This window comes from Delphinus delphis, chromosome 10 (assembly GCF_949987515.2).
Source record: "Delphinus delphis chromosome 10, mDelDel1.2, whole genome shotgun sequence".
In the NCBI taxonomy this organism is placed as follows: Eukaryota; Metazoa; Chordata; class Mammalia; order Artiodactyla; family Delphinidae; genus Delphinus; species Delphinus delphis.
The window spans coordinates 10,022,350-10,039,468 of NC_082692.2; the positions used below are offsets into that span (position 1 = coordinate 10,022,350).

Consider the following 17,119-nt stretch of genomic DNA (forward strand, 5'->3'; position numbering starts at 1 on the left):
TATTTATTTTTATTTTTTTTATTTTTGGCTGCGTTGGGTCTTCATTGCTGCACGCAGGCTTTCTCTAGTTGTGACGAGCGGGGCTACTCTTCATTGCGGTGCGGTGGCTTCTCGTTGCGGAGCACGGGCTCTAGGCACGCGGGCTTCACTAGTTGTGGCACGTGGGCTTCAGTAGTTGTGGCTCGTGGGCTCTAGCGCGCAGGCTCAGTAGTTGTAGTGCATGGGCTTCGTTGCTCCGCGGCATGTGGGATCCTCCCGGACCAGGGCTTGAACCGTGGCTCCTGCATTGGCAGGCAGATTCTTAACCACTGTGCCACCAGGGAAGCCCCTCCCGGTAGATCTTTGAGAGAGGAGAAATCACAGTCTCCTCTTTATCATAGACTACTTGGGAAGCTGAGTTTCTTATCTTTCTTTGCATAGTATTTCTCCTTTCTCTGTCCTCTCGGGCAGGTTGGAGCTGTCCACCTTAAGGAATTCTTGTGCTTTCTAGTTTCCAACTTTTATTTCCTCAAAAGACTTTTCCCACCAGACATGAATAGCTATTGGCTTCTTTTCATTCTTGCTCTTGTCATATCCCCAGCGCCCTGCCTTCACTGGAGCCAATAATTAAACTAGAAATGGCGGGGAGGGGAGGGAGCAGGGGTGGGGCAAAACAGGGGCCATGGAGTTACAGTTTTGCTTCTTCCACACCAACTTCCCTTAATACCCAGTGTAGAAACCCAAGCGCAGTTGGAGCCCGGTGTCGTTGTCTGATGGATGGGCCGCCTCGGGAGGTGGTGTAGTCCGTCACCTTTCAGCCAGCTCTTGGATTTGTCATGCGAGACCATCCATTCTGTACTCCACCTTCTTGTTCTCACTGCCATTCCTATTAAACTAGGTGGGAAATGGGCCCCCTAACCTGCTAATGTCTAATTAAGATGCTGCATTTTTATAAACATGTGATTGATTTAATCTTATTCAGTGGTTGAAGTTTTTTTTTTAAGTTGATTTAGTTCATTTCCTTGAACACCATAGCTCATGATGTGTCAACTAGATTTGCCATTTGTGTCACTAAAGACTTATGAGAAATATACAAAGAGAAAAACAGCCCTTTGGAAACAATGGAAGGAAGAAAGTGAATTGAATTTAAATAAGACATAGCAATCAAGTATAATGAGGGACTTACCTGGTGGCGCAGGGGTTAAGCATCTGCCTGCCAGTGCTGGGGACTCGGGTTTGAGCCCTCATCTGGGAAGATCCTACATGCCACGGAGCAACTAAGCCCGTGCGCCACAACTACTGAGCCTGCACTCTAGAGCCCATGCACCACAACTACTGAGCCCGTGTGCCACAATTACTGAGCCCACGCGCCTAGAGCCCATGCTCCGCAACAAGAGAAGCCACTGCAGTGAGAAGCCCGTGCACTGCAACGAAGAGTAGCCCCCGCTCACCGCCACTAGAGAAAGCCCGCACACAGGAACAAAGCCCCAAACACAGCCAAAAATAAATAAATAATTTTAAGAAAAGAAATAAAAAGCTGAGATTTAGAAATTAGACACATTTAAAAAAAATAAAATGTAAGGAAAGTTTTAAAGGAGACCTAGCATGCATGCATATGTCCTTAAGAGTTTTCTTTTGGATAAGATGTTCTAACGTAAAATGATTGCTAGACAGCATAGCCTCACACTCCGTTTCTTAACACGTCAAACACTGTTGGATGGTAAAATGCATTCAGTTTCCTATGTTTAGAAATTCCTTAAATGAAAGACATAAATTCCACTTGAAGTTCATCTGGAAAAAAGTTATAAAATTTAACTGTGTGTTTCAGGCTCCATTATTCTTGCTGGACTTCATTCAGAGCCGGTCATAAAAAGGATTCTAACTTGCTGTAGGAACCGTGGATAGACACTAATAAGAAAATAACTAATTTTCTTTATTTTTGATAATACACATTTCCTGATTTTCTTACAGTGAAACTCACGTGGCTTTTATTAAGAAGCAAATCTTTTTTTTTTTTTTTTTTTTTTTTGCTGTACGCGGGCCTCTCACTGTTGTGGCCTCTCCCGTTGCGGACGCGCAGGCTCAGCGGCCATGGCTCATGGGCCCAGCCACTCTGTGGCATGTGGGATCTTCCCAGACTCTTCTCGGACTGGGGCACGAACCCGCGTCCCCTGCATCGGCAGGCGGACTCTCAACCACTGCGCCACCAGGGAAGTCCCCAAATCATTTTTAATTAAAAAATATTTTTTATCTGAGTTGGCTCAACTAAAGAGGTAAAACCAAAAATATGATCATCATTGCTGCTGGGAACACTGACCTGCTGAAAAACCAGACTGGCGTTGCCTGTGTCTGCTGAGTGTCTGACATGGTCCTTGGGAGAGAACTTGGTCTGAGTCGTCCTTGCCCATGTCCACCCCGATGTCATGCGTGGGTCTCCAGCCTGATGGTCCCACCTCTTCTGTTTCTCTGCATCTCCATCCGTGACATTTCAGTCAGCCCCTGCCAGTCATGCTGTATAGCTTTGAAAGCTGGAGCTTCATGTATTGTCTCTTTCTTTCCTGGGTCTCTCACTTCACCATCAAATTAACCCTTTTACTCCTTTAAGACATGTGGGTTGCAAATGAACCTTCCTTTGACCATTGGGGTTGTTGCTCTTAACCAGAAATAAAAAGAGTCAAATTTATTTTTAAAACTTTTTATTTTTTAAATTGCGGTAAATACACAGGACATGAAATTCACCATCTTCCCCACTCTAAAGTATAGAGTTCAGTGGCATTCTCGTACATTCGCATTACTGTGCTCCCGTCACCACCGTCCATCCGCAGGGCAGTAGAATTCTCATTTCCTATTCTGTGCTGCTACCACCATCCAGTAACTCAGCTGCCCCTAAACAGTTAGCTGTTAGGTGAGAAATGAGACTTGAATTGCCCAGTAGACCTTTTGTCTCTTAGGACATAATGGCTAAGTTTTTAAAAGGTTCTGATGCATTTAATATGACACGTTAGCCAGAATAAATGTGCTCTTTTCTCTTTAAACAGCTCTGAGCAGCGGGTACCCTGTTCTACTTCTTACCACAGCTCTGGTTTGCACTCGGGTGACAGTGTCACAAAAGCAGGACCTCTGGGCCTTCCGGAAATAAGACAAGTGCCAACTGTTGTGATTGAATGTGATGACAATAAAGAAAATGTGCCTCATGAATCAGACTACGAAGACTCTTCTTGCCTGTACACACGAGAAGGGGAAGAGGACGAGGACGACGACAGCTCGCTGTATACCAGTGGGTGCATCTAAACTCTTCGCTGAGGGTGGGAGGGGCGTGGCTGGCGGGAAGAGCTGCCCACCTCTGTGGGTTCTAATCTGAGGTCCGAGGTTACTGTTTCTTCATTAGTAAGACGAAAGGGTAACTGTCCTCTGAACAGCCTCAGAGCTCTAAAAATTACAACGTCGTGCTACCATCTCTTGCCTCTTTTCGATGTCTCTTTTTTTCTTTGATGGCTTCCCTTGGGCTGCAACACCCCATCAATTAAAAAAAAAAAAAGCAAGGAGGGGAGGCACCTTAAAATTCAATTCCAGTCTACAAAATATATAAAAATACTAACCATTGTATATGGAACCAATTCATTTTTAAGCATACCTCAACCACTGAACTTAAATTTCAGTGATCAACTTTTTAATGCGTGAACTTATATGATAGCAACCTTTTACTGACTGTGTGCCTGACGATATGCTAAGGTTTTATTCTCATCTACATCTTACAACACTCAGGGGCATAAACTACTGCCCCATTATACAGGTGAGGGGAGAAAATGGAGAGGTAAGGGACTTGCCCAGAGACTCACGTCTACTAAGTGGCAGTGCTGAGAGTTGAAGCTGCCTGTGTCTCATTCCAAAACCCACGTTCTAAAAGCAGTGGCAAAAGAAGGAAGATAAGTACTTACTATATAAGGTCCAAAGGAGCCCCCCAGACTTGCTGCTTCCCGGTCTCTTCCTCTTGCCTCACAACTCACCAGGCCTCAGACAGCTCGCTAAACCTGAGTGATGGAAATAGTCCTGGTGTTGAGGAGAGAACCCTGGAGGGGCAGCCGAAGGCCCACATGGGCCGTGAGGGAAGGAGCTGTTGCCCAGCCTCTGCTCACTGTTTCCTGCCCGGAGAATGGAACGCTTTATACCAGGGTTTCTCAACCTTGGCACAAGTGACATCTTGGGCCAGATAATTCTTTGTCATGGCGGCTGCCCTGTGCACTGTAGGATGTTTGGTAGCATCCCTGGCCTCTACCCACTGGGTGCCGGTAGCACCCTCCCCAGCAAACTCGAGTTTGACAACCAAAAATGTCTCTAGGCTTTGCCAAATGTCCCTGGTGGGGGCAGAAATCACTCCTGATTGAGAATCATGGATTTATTCCAGATGTGAGGAAATAAAAGGAAAAGCAGACCCAGAATATTGCCTGTTTCCATGAGCTTGCCCCCTCTCGCACCCCACACGGACCCCACTTTGCCCAGCTTTACTTGCCTGTACCCTCCAGCCCCACTGTAGCTGATCTCTTTTGTTTCCTGTGATTCCCCCGCCTATCCTTCACCTCTGAGCGTCCACACACGCAGATGCCCACCGGCCTGCTGCCTGTTGGCCTCACTTATCCTGCACGTGGCGGCCGCGCCTCCTCCGCCCTTTGCATTCTGTTTTGCACTCCGCAGTCCTCCCCTCCTTTGTGATGTTGCCCACATTGGGGGGGGGGGGGAGTTCCTGGGGAGCAGAGATCCAATCACAGGCTCTCCATGTGCCCCGCACATGCCCAGCATACCGCGAGGTAGAAAGGACATGCTGATTGCAGGAACTGTATGAAAGTCACATACTGTAGCTTTCCTCCTTTGACCGAGGTCTTGACCGCGCTCAGGTGTTGGGCTCTTATATCTGTCTCCCCGCCTCTCACCTTGTGGTCCACGGCTGTCCCTGGGGGGAGCCCAAGCAGGTTGGTGACAGCCTTATTACCTCATGTCTCCCTTCCTGCAGGCTCCCTGGCCATGAAGGTGTGCAGGAAGGACTCCTTAGCCATCAAACTCAGCAACAGGCCCTCCAAGCGAGAGCTGGAAGAAAAGAACATCCTTCCGAGGCAGACGGACGAGGAACGGCTGGAGCTGAGGCAGCAGATCGGCACCAAGCTCACCAGGTAGGACAGCGCAGCCCCCGGCTGCACGGATTTCCGAGCAAGAATTCAGTCTCCATCCTCAGATCTGTTTTGAGTGTCTCTGAAGAGCTCCCTGTAGAAAAAGTCCGTGGAAAATATTCCATTTCTTCTGCAGGATTGCTTTTATGGTCCCCCCTTTTTCACTCATCAAAGTCTTAGAAATTTCACTCGACTAAAGGTTCAAGCTGAGAGGAAGATTTCTAGGGAGAATAAGCACCTGTAGAACAATTCCCATCATCCAGTAGAATTGAGGACCTATATACCTAGGCACTGTGGTTTGCTTAAGCACAAAGCAATCGAATAAGTGGACTTTTCTACTAGACTGTGCAACTAGAAGACATCAGTGGTGGGTAAAGTTGCCTCATTACTGAGCTGGGACTCTTCTTGAGTGATTGCCCCTATGAGTGGGTATTACAGACACAGGCAAAGCAGTATGTCATATTAATACGTTAAACACTTACGTGTGTGTTCATAACCTAGTGCATCTTTATATGGTGTTAGCTAACATCTGTGACACACTTATTAGCCAGGCATTCTTCTAAACATTTTATGTGTGTTCGTTCATTTAATCTTTGAGCTTCCCTATGAAATGGACATTTCTATGCCCATTTCACAGATGAGAACACGAGAGAGAACTTGAGTTACCTGCGTAACGTCAGACAGAATGGCTGTGGAGAGCTCCCTCTTGGCCATATATGATGCTGCCTCTGTAATAATAGTCACCAGGTGAACCTTCACTTTGGCCCAGACACCGTGCTCACTGTTTGGATGCAGTGTGTAGAGGTCTCCCAGGGTTTCCTCCTGACTTTCCCACTTACTGCCCCATAGCCTCGTGTAAGTCACTTATTCTCTTCCCCTGTGTTTTCTGCCTTTATAAGATGGGGAGTTGTAAGAATTAAACAATATAAGTAAAGCACTTACTTACAAAAACAGTCTCTCTAACTTCCTCTAGGGAGCCTGTCCCATGGTGGAAGAGCCTGACTTTAAACACTGTTCCTTCTGTTGAAGTGAAATCTCTGTCCATGCATTTCCCACCCATTGGTCATATTCTTTTCTTTCTGCAGCTGCCTCACTCCTCTTAACACACATGCTTTTGGGCACTTGGAGGCAACGGTACTGGCTCCCCAAGTCTCCTTTCCTACACTGCATATAGCCGCATTCTCTCTCTGGGGTTCAGTGGGTTGGGTGGATATAGTTCTAGGCTGCTTCCTGAACCAGCTTGTTCAGTTTTACACCTGATACAAATAGGGCTCTCCACTGGGGGACTAGAAATAAGAGAAGAAGCAGATCCTTGACCCCAGCCCCTCTTCTCAAAAGTTGATTTCCATTATCCTTTGACTAGGACAAAGGAGCATGGGTATCCTTTATTCTAGTTCTTTCCCTCACTTCCATTTTCCCAGCTTTGTGACAGTATAGGCAGAGCCCCAGGATTGTGGGGAAAATTGAAAACTTCTCTGCAGATGTATGTGAGATGCCAACACATCTCGCTGCCCAAGGTGGCATCTTCTGTGGAGAGAGAGACAAAGGTGGGAGATATGGAAAGCAGATGTGTGCAGCCGGCCACTCTGCTTGTCCACCACAGAGCACCATCCACCTGGAGGAAACTGACAAAGCGAAAAAGGCCATTGTCCCAGAACACGCTCCTAAAAAGACACAGCCCAGCCTCTCATGCCTGAATCCGCACCAGCATCCCACCACGATTAGCACGCGGCCGTGGCAGCAACACAGCCAGAGGTGGGAAGAGACACAGGCACCAGGCACTGCAGGAAGGTCTCTGCATTTGACGATTTATCCTTGGAAATCATCCCTTTCCCAACCTTTCCTCTTCTGGATTCATAAAACCCACTGAGCGTTCACCATAGTGATGTCTATTCCCAACCCTCGTTCACCCTGGTCAGTAGAAGAAGACACACTGACCAGGGAGAGAACGATGGAGGTAGAGAGGACAGCATTGGGCATATTCCAAGTGTTGAGCTCTGACTCCATTTCTTCTTTGTTCACTCTTTCAACTAGGGAGTTTATTTCCTTCTGGTCTAACCCTTGGCATCTCAGCCAGATTACAGGAACTGGGCATCAGGAAAGGACATCAGGAGTGTTGAGCAAGTCAATAAAGTTGTACAGAGTTCAGCAAATCTGGTGGGGAGGCCTAATCCACGTCTCAAGGTCTTCTTTAGAAAGGAATTTTAAGGACGATTCTCTTTTGAATGAGAACCCAGCTTGGTGCTTCCAGCCACTCATTTATCCTGAAGCCAGGGGAGAATGAAGGAGAAATCTGAGAACCGGAAGGTGACCATGGTAGAGAGAGAACTAATCTGAGGCCCAGAGCCTTGGCTTCTAGCTCTGGTTCTGAGGGTTTCCTAAGCAGATGTTTGCTCACTCTGGGTCTGCATTTCCTAATCTGAGGGGATTAGATCATCTGATCACTTTGTGCAAACTGTGAACTTCATTATCATCAAAAGTAACTAAAAGTATGTAGGAATCTGTTGTAGAGTTTGCATTTCCGAAGTTACAAGGCTGCGGCTTTCTTTGGCTATTATTTGAGGTAGTAAGATGTACTGGAAATCTCAAGCTCTTTGAAAAGCCTACGGCCAAGTCTGCGGTCCTCGTGGAATGAGCAAGATAGAAAACATAATTTTAGTCTGACAGTTTTAATAGCATAAAAGAATAATGTAGCACTCCAAGGATAATCCCAAATTGGGGGAAGGGAGCAGAAACATCAAGTAAAATGATGTCAAGTATTAAGGGAGAGTTTCTACCTAAGAATGCAAAAATATTGTTCTTCCAAAAACGTTTTCTCATTGATGCTATTGGGCAGACTCTCCTAAACCTTGGTCGTCAAGTCATCTGGGTGCTTTGATAGTAAATAACTGTTTCAACCAACCGCCATTTGAGAAGTGAGGGCTGCCCTTGAGACATGAACGTTGTCAGCTGGGTGTGTGTTTCTCTGCTCCTTGTGTATTACAGACTCAGGCCGGTTGCAGAGAACCAAGGGGTCAACACGTCCGTCCGCTGGGGTGTCCGAGGGATGAAATAGTAGAACTTCGACTTAAATTTATTTTATGTCATTCTTTTTAAGTCGATTGTGTCTGTGTTATAATGCACATATATATCAATGCAGTAGTATCAGTACTTGTATATAACTTATAAATAAAGAAATGGCATGTGTGGGGATACGTGCTTAAAAAATTAAATTGATGGAGTTCTCAAGAAGCTTCGAGCCCACAGGTCTGAGGGTCCCTTCTTAGGGCTGCGTGAGCAGGTCCTTTCCTCTCCAAGGACCTCTCTAGTCAGTGGAAAGGTAGAGACCTCAGGGCCATCCCTCACCCCTGCAAAGCCCCCAAATTCAGGATGCTGCTGCTTTCTCTCTGAGTCTCTTCTCTGGGCCCTTCAACCTGAACCCTAGGAGGTGGTCAGCCTGTGTGATCTTAGCTCTCCAGTCCACTTTCAGCTCCCTTCATTTACCAAGCTTTTTACTCCCCTAAGATTAATATTCATCCCACATGACTCCATGTTATTTATTTGAAATACATCTTACTACCCCCTCCTCCCCCCCCCAAAAAAAATCATTATTTAAAAAATTAGACATGGAGACATACTTCTCAGTGTTCATAGTGAGGATGACCTTTTTCTTGATCAGTCAGGGGACAGCTGATATGGCCTAAGCCACTTACTTTCCAGCTTGGGGCATTGATTGAAGAAATGACCCCCCACACACAACTAAAGGATGGCGCTCAAGACCATTGGGAATGGAGTTTTGAGGGACTAAATAGAAGTCTGATGCCTAAAGGAGTTGTCCTTTTGCTTCTGAAACATCCTTTAGAAAGTGAATCATCCTGTAAGTCACTAAGACTACTTATTTTTTTAAAAAGGAGCTAAGACCCTGAAACGTGATCTGTTCTTGGTTACTCAACAGCCAGTGCGCCTAAGCCTTCTCTTGGGAACAGCCAGCCTTTCAGACCCAGCTGTCCAGTCCTCTCCAACTGAGGCCCTTCCCTCAGTCCCCTCCAATACCTTCTGTAAGGTTTGGATCAGACAGGGGGAGAGAAAGCCTGGGAAGGACAATAGAATGGGAGGTGCCTTGCAGTATACGTAAGAGTATATTAATCTAAATTAAGCTCAGGAATAAATAAGGATTCGGGCAATTTGCCTCCGTGACATACTTGTTCCCCTAAAATATCTCTTCACCCTTAAGATATCCATGTCCCACTCGGGTGAACTGTCATCATCTTTTTTTTTCCTTTTTTTAAACTTTATTTCTATTATTTTATTTTTTATACAGCAGGTTGTCATCATCTTTTTTGCAGTCATGGTTGACCACGATGTTTTCAGCCTCCCTCTGAGCTGGAGCAGGCATAGCCCTGCCTTAAAATGGGAAGCATCCCTACGGGGAAACTCTTTGGAAACCGTGCTGGGTTTTGGAAAGGATGTTTCTCCTGTGATGTCCTTTTCCTAGGCCAGACATAGCTGGTGGTTCAGGCCACTCACCTATGATTCTTGCCAACAATCAAAGGAGATGCTGACTTAATTTCAGCTGCTGGGAGTATTCATTTTCTAGGGCTACCATAAGAAAGTACCACAAACTGAGTGGCTTCCACAACAAAACTGTATGGTCTCACAGTTCTGGAGCCTGGAAGTCTGAAATCAAGGTGTCGGCAGGGTTGGTTCCTTCTAAGGGCAGTGAGGGAGAATCTGTTCCAGGCCCCTCCCCTGGCTTCTGGTGGTTCACTGACAGTCTTTGGCCTTCCTGGTCTCTGCTTTCATCTTCTCCCAGCATGTGTATCTCTGTGTCCAAATTTCCCCTTTTTATAAGGAAAGCAGTCATCTTAGATTAAGGTCCAGCCCTCATCCTCTTGTTTTAACTTGATGACCTCTGTAAAGACCCTATCTCCAAATAAGGTCACACTCTGAGATGCTGGGGGTTAGGACTTCGACATTTGTATTTTGGAGGGATACAATTCAGCCCATACCATTTGGGGAAGCATAAAGTGGGTCTACCTAGAAAAGGAGCCGCAAACTCAAATGCACACCTGGGGCCAGGCAGGTATTGAACATAAGGGAAGCAGGCAGTTCTAAGATTGTTAACAGGGAGTGCTGGGAACTGGGGTGAGATGGAAAGTCCATCCTTTATCAAAAGGGGTCACCACTCTTCAGCTTCAGTCCCCTGTTGTTTTGGAGAAATGAAAGACCAGTTTGTCAGATCTTATTTTTAAAAAAATTTGGATTTTTTTAAAATGAAAATTCCGAATTTTTTAAACATTGGACAGACCAAGCAGAATATAGTTATGGGTTACGTTTAGCCCCGGGATCATGTCTCAGCCTGTGCCCCCTGGATATAATCTCTGACCTGGAAACCATAGGTTTTCCTATCTACCGTATAGTCCTAAATTCTATGGGCGTGCACTGTGCACTTTGATGACATGAGATAGAACTCTTCCGTGTGTGATAAATGTCAATGTGAGCATGTGCATGTGTCTCTCTGTAGCAGTTGGGAATTCACACCTTCTAGGGTCCAGGTTAATTTGAATGTGGTTATGTGGGTTAATCACTGAAGCCATGTACTCTATTCCTAGAAAGAACTTTGACCCAGCTTTCAGGAGTTTAGTCAGTTGGTTTTCAGAGTGTTTGTGACTATGGAAAAACACATTAAGTTGAATGAAGAAGTTGGTTGAAATAGCTGTCACTGCTTTCTTTTCCTTAATGCGTGTTGAGTCTGGGAATCAGAAGGGTTTAAGGTTAAAGCACTGGTAATTGTTGATAGTTGGAATCTATACATACAGCATGAGATCCACACCAAGCATCATAGGGCAGATGAGATGTAGGACCTGCCTTTGAAAATTACCAATATTCTCCCTCTTCTTTCCTCCTTGGTATTTATGATGGCCGCCTCTTAAATAGCTGTTGTCTTTGCGGTGGCAGGGGGGTGGGGAATGAGATAGGGGAGGTGGAAAAGTGATGACCTGATCATCCCCATGAAACCTAATGTGTTATTCTCTCTTATTCAGAATTTAATATGCTAGAAAGAAAGAGTATTCTAAACCTGTATTTTATGCTCCTAAGTAGTTCACACTATAGGCAGAATATAAAATAATATGGGGCTTCCCTGGTGGCGCAGTGGTTGAGAGTCCGCCTGCCGATGCAGGGGACACGGGTTCGTGCCCCGGTCTGGGAAGATCCCACATGCCGCAGAGCGGCTGGGCCCGTGAGCCATGGCCGCTGAGCCTGCGCGTCCGGAGCCTGTGCTCCGCAACGGGAGAGACTACAACAGTGAGAGGCCCGCGTACTGCAAAAATAAAAATAAAAAAAATAATAATATGTACAGAGGATTATGTGCTGCTTTAAATCATAATACAGTGTTCAAGGGAGAAACTTGAAATCCATTTTTCATGCTTATAGCACAGGCAATAAAATGCAGTAGTCCTGACTTCTGACTGTAGCTTGCATACTGTCGGTGGTTTGGGAAAACCAGTGTTATGAGTCTCGATACACCGAAGCCTAGTTCCAAGGTGGTAAATGGTATCTCCCCCCAAACCTAAGGGCTGATGGCTAAGTGTGAGCTGGTACCTTCCCAGGCTAGGTAATTTCTTCTGCTGCAAAAGCACTTTCTAAAAAACGGAATAACAATCAAAGGCTCTATGAATTCAGTTCAACTTTGGCTGACTGAGGGTGCCCTGGATGTGTGTCCCTGTGAATCACTTGAGAGAAAGAAGGGAGGAAAATAGACCCGAGTGACGTTTAGGAGGAGCTTCCTTGTCCGCCTGGCTTTTGCAGCCTTGCAGCAGCATCTGCACCCTCCTCACCTTTGACTGTGATGAAGGATGGAGTGGAGAGGGGACCAGAGAGGAGAGCGGAGCGGGAAGAGGGCACTTGCGGGCTTCCCTGGTGGCGCAGTGGTTGAGAGTCCGCCTGCCGATGCAGGGTACACGGGTTCGTGCCCCGGTCCGGGAAGATCCCACATGTCGCGGAGCGGCTGGGCCCGTGAGCCATGGCCGCTGAGCCTGCGCGTCCGGAGCCTGTGCTCCGCAGCGGGAGAGGCCACAACAGTGAGAGGCCCGCGTACCGCAAAAAAAAAAGAGGGCTCTTGTGGCCGCTCATCTTCACATCCGCAAAGCCTGGGAGGGAATGGCTCAGGTCAGTGGGCTTTTTCTGTGGATTCTGAACCCTCCCATAAAGAAAACTGAAATTAAGTACCAGTCACCAAGCTGAACTGAGTGATCAGAACAAGCTAAATCGGGTGAAATAGGACGAGAATGGAGTTATTGAATCCTGCAGCATTTGCATAACAGACATGTGGAATCTTCGAGCAGCTCAGTGGCTTTCAGATCGTTTGACATCTCCCATTAACTCACTGGGCAAAATAGAAAATCCTCTCTTAAAAGCCCTCCAGAAAGGCTGACATCTTCTAAAAGGTGCTGAGTTGAGTCGAGGCTACAGCGTGACCTGACTGATAGAAAGTTAAGGGCAGCTACACATCTGTTTCTGTTTGTTTGTCTGTTATTACTGATTGCCATTCTTTTTTTTTTTTTTGAATTTTATTTATTTATTTTTTATACAGCAGGTTCTTATTAGTTATCTGTTTTCTACATATTAGTGTATACATGTCAATCCCAGTCTCCCAATTCATCCCACCACCACTACCACCCCCTTCCCCCCCACTTGGTGTCCATACGTTTGTTCTCTACATCTGTGTCTCTATTTCTGCCCTGCAAACCGGTTCATCTGTACCATTTTTCTAGGTTCCACATATATGCATTAATATACGATATTTGTTTTTCTCTTTCTGACTTACTTCACTCTGTATGACAGTCTCTAGGTCCATCCACTTCTCTACAAATGACCCAATTTCATTCCTTTTTATGACTGAGTAATATTCCATTGTATATATGTACCACATCTTCTTTATCCATTCATCTGTCGATGGGCATTTAGCTTGCTTCCATGACCTGGCTATTGTAAATAGTGCTGCAGTGAACTCGGGTGCATGTGTCTTTTTGAATTATGGTTTTCTCTGGGTATATGCCCAGTAATGGGATTGCTGGGTCGTATGGTGGTTCTGTTTTTAGTTTTTTAAGGAACCTGCATACTGTTCTCCATAGTGACTGTATCAATTTGCATTCCCACCAACAGTGCAAGAGGGTCCCCTTTTCTCCACACCCTCTCCAGCATTTTGTTGTTTGTAGATTTTCTGATGATGCCCATTCTAACTGGTGTGAGGTGATACCTCATTGTAGTTTTGATTTGCATTTCTCTAATAATTAGTGATGTTGAGCATCCTTTCATGTGTTTTTTGGCCATCTGTATGTCTTCTTTGGAGAAATGTCTATTTAGGTCTTCTGCCCATTTTTTGATTGGGTTGTTTGTTTTTTTAACGTTGAGCTGCATGAGCTGTTTATATATTTTGGAGATTAATCCTTTGTCCATTGATTCGTTTGCAAAGACTTTCTCCCGTTCGGAGGTAGAATGAGATGCTAATTAATTTGTTTGTGGTCATCATTTCACAATATAGACATTTATGAAAACACCACATCGTACACCTTAAATATATACAATTTTCATTTGGCAAAAACAACAATAAATAAAAGGCTTTTCAAATTGGCTGAAGGAAGAAGGTAGCCAGTTGGCGGTTGCTGTGCACAGTCATGGTTCTGAAGGGAGCAGATCATGTGGAAAGTTTGTGAGGGCCTGTGCTGGGGCCGACATCACTACATGCCCATGAGCTGTGTCAGTGAATGGACTGCTCCTGAGGGCCAGGAGATCAAAATAATCTCCATTAGAGAAAAATGAGGCCCAAAATAAATACTGCTCATGTTTAAAGAAAAAACTAGCTTAAGTACAACTGGGAGATCTCAGAAAGGAACAGTGCACCTTGAGCTGAATAAGTTTGTTTTCTGTGGGTTTAAGGTTAACTTTTCAGGGAAACAAGTTACTAAGGGAGACCATGGAACCTCGACAAATTGATTCTGTTGGAATTCTTTTAGAATTGATGGTGCACAACACTGTATGAGGTATCATTTAAAAGGTAGCTGGAGGGAGCTCCCTGGCGGTCCAGTGGTTAGGGCTCAGTGCTTCCATTGCAGGGGACATGGGTTCGATCCCTGGTTGGGGAACTCAGATCCCACAAGCCCTGCAATGTGACCAGGAAAAAAAAAAAAAAGGTAGCTGGATAATCCTCCTTCAAAGAGATTAGTCAAGGTTACCTATCGTTCTCTGTTTTAGCCTGGGAAAGAGATACTGATGGCAGGTTCTGTGGGGAAAGTGGGGGTCCTTCTGGGCCACATCCTTTTATTGGTGGGAATGTATTTTAGACTATTTCTCTTTCCATTTTTTTTCCTTTCAATGTTCCTGGGAGAATGCGGATGGGACAGGGCTCTGGATAACTTAATCACTGAATAATCTAAACATTTATGTGTTAATAGGAACAACTTCAACTTGAGTTGTCAGACCATTTTTCTTGTAACATATTTTTTTTCTTTCCTACAATCTTTTGATCCCTCTATAAACTAAAACAGTCATAAGGATGTGTCATTGCTATCAAACTTTTATTCATGAAAGGAGCTCTCAAAGCCATTTGTGAATCTGCTGGGAGGCAATGAATAAACAGTGAGTTAAATCATCTTACGAAGCACCAGACTTTGGTTGAAAGATGCTTCTGTCACCTGGAATAGTACTTCAGAATCTGGTCTAGTGCTTTCAGATTAGCTTATTTGGAGTTTTTTTTTCCACAGTGAGCTTTGTACCTATATCACAAGGAGTCTATTTGTGAGTTTCTTTACCTCCTTCACAATTGCATCTCCTGAATGACTGCCTCTAGCACCCTTAATTTTACAGTTAAAGAAACTGAGGCCAAAAGAAATTAAGCTGCTAGCCAAGTTCATACAGTTATCTGGCTACACTGGGATCTGAAACCAAGACCTCTGACCCCAGCCAGTGCTAAAAATTAATATCCCCCAGAAAGGGGAGAGATGTATTCCCTTCTCACTGGAAGAAACAGGCCAGTTATTTGTTAGAAAGTATGACAAGTCATAGATCTCAGTTGATTTTCTCAATTCATGTCTGAAAGAGAGAGAAATGACTCAAAGGTTTTGAATTAAATCTTTAAGAAACATTTTCAGAAGTTAAAAAGCCCATGAATAAGGAATCTGAATTCTCTCATAGGTAGTTTCTTTCATGGGCACTGTTTCCTCCTCAATCCCACATAGCTAAAAGAACATTTAAGTTAAGTGCCAAGTGAGAGACATTTCCCCATCTTAATAGTTAATCACAGCTGAGAAAATCTCGTTAATAATTTTTGAAGACTGATCAGGTACTTTTGAAGATTCTGTATCTGATGCCTTAGTTTGGAGTTGGCCTGTTCTAGTGATTCTGTCATTCAGATGATAAGTGAAGCTCTAATCCGTTATACTTAGGAAGATTTCTTTGTTCTTTGTTTCAACGGTGAAGTTGGCATTTCTCGTCTCCAGGATAATTTCCATGGTATGTAGAGTACTTTCTCCCTCATCCACCAACTTTGGCTGCAGGTTTGATTGAAGGTGATTTTTCGACAGCTCTCCTTAGACCTTGCACACAGTCCTGAATATTTAAATAGCAGAACTGGATTACAGCTGAGACATTTGCACAACAGTTGTTTTTCATAGGTCCCCTCACATCTCTGTTGACTGGCAAAAAAAAAAACCCTAACTCTCATGCAAAATGCTAATAAGAGTAATTCATTTTATTTATCTTCATTATATTCATTTCACTCTTCTTGGTTTAGAATGCAAAGATTTTTAGAATAGCCTTGAAAATTGCATATATGCTAACTAAACAGTGATTTTTTTGACAGAATATAAACAAGGGAAGTCATCCAAAGATACAAACCCTGGAAAATCGCTTTTCCCTCTGATTCCGAAGGCAGTTCCTTTGAAATATAAGTGAATACGCTTCTATTTTAGGAAGTGTGATCATGAAAATTTTATGTTCTGTGCCCAATGAACCACTAAAACAATAGTTCTTCAAAACGGGCAGCCTTATTAGTGCCTTGGAAAAAAACAGCAGGCAGACAGATAAATACTGGGTACTGACAGGTGATCAGTGTGTTGAGAAGAGCTTTACCTACGGTCAGTCCAAGCCTCCTTTGGACTCTTATGATTTTCCTCGTGTTGCTCGTCTGCGTATTGTAACTTATCAAGCTCCCCCTTGAAAGATGCTGAGAGAGGTCATTACCTCTTCCTGTGAGTTAAAATGAGAGCTGCCCTCCCCAAATTTGATTGAGCCAATGAGTCTGCCACCTGCACATTCCACCCCAAGCTGCCCAGGCAGTGTCCCATCCACGGGGAGCCTTCAGCACACCCTCCCTGAGTGACCTGGCATTTCCTTTAGATTCGCGGAAGCTGAGTGAGGCTGAGCGGGTACCTTCTGCCTGGAGCCTGCTGTGTCCGCGCAGCACATCCTCGGAGCATTTCTCCATCTCATTTCTCTTGCGCGTTACCCTCTCTCCTCACAGTCTTTAACCACATGTAGCCATTTGGGGCCACAGCCTATGAAATCTGATTCTCACCCCACAGTCAACAGCAGCACCTGGGTAATACTCAGGCGTTTCCCACGAAGGAGCTGTAAATTCATACAACTTTGTCCAGGCAGAAATAAAATAAGCTTATTCATTAAAAAAAAAAAAAGCATATATATAATGTCAGGTTTAGCCTACCTAAGAAAGTAGCTTAAATTTGTCCTGCATTTACATTGTGTGTTACATGGTATGTTTCCTAATTGATTAATAATAGAATGCTGACGTATGTATGCACACACACACACACACACACACACACACACACACACACACACACACGAGAGAAAAGGATATGGCCTACTGTCCACCACGCTGGGAGCTAAGGATCCTATGTTAGACATGTGCTACGAATTCATGGTCTCTTTTTGGGAACATCCTTGAGGGGATACAGTCTCTTCTTACAAGCTACCTGTCT

At 44.8% G+C, this 17,119-nt stretch overlaps 1 protein-coding gene across 7 annotated transcripts in view; it reads left to right on the plus strand.

Moving 5' to 3' along the window:
- PHACTR1 (phosphatase and actin regulator 1) overlaps nt 1–17,119 on the plus strand; it is a 551,052-nt gene that overhangs the window by 502,786 nt on the left and 31,147 nt on the right. For all 7 annotated transcript variants that reach the window (XM_060023625.1, XM_060023628.2, XM_060023623.1 and 4 more), the window contains 2 exons: nt 3,018–3,256; nt 4,988–5,144. In XM_060023625.1, coding sequence (XP_059879608.1) covers nt 3,018–3,256; nt 4,988–5,144 — 396 coding nt within the window. The remainder of the gene's footprint in view (nt 1–3,017; nt 3,257–4,987; nt 5,145–17,119) is intronic.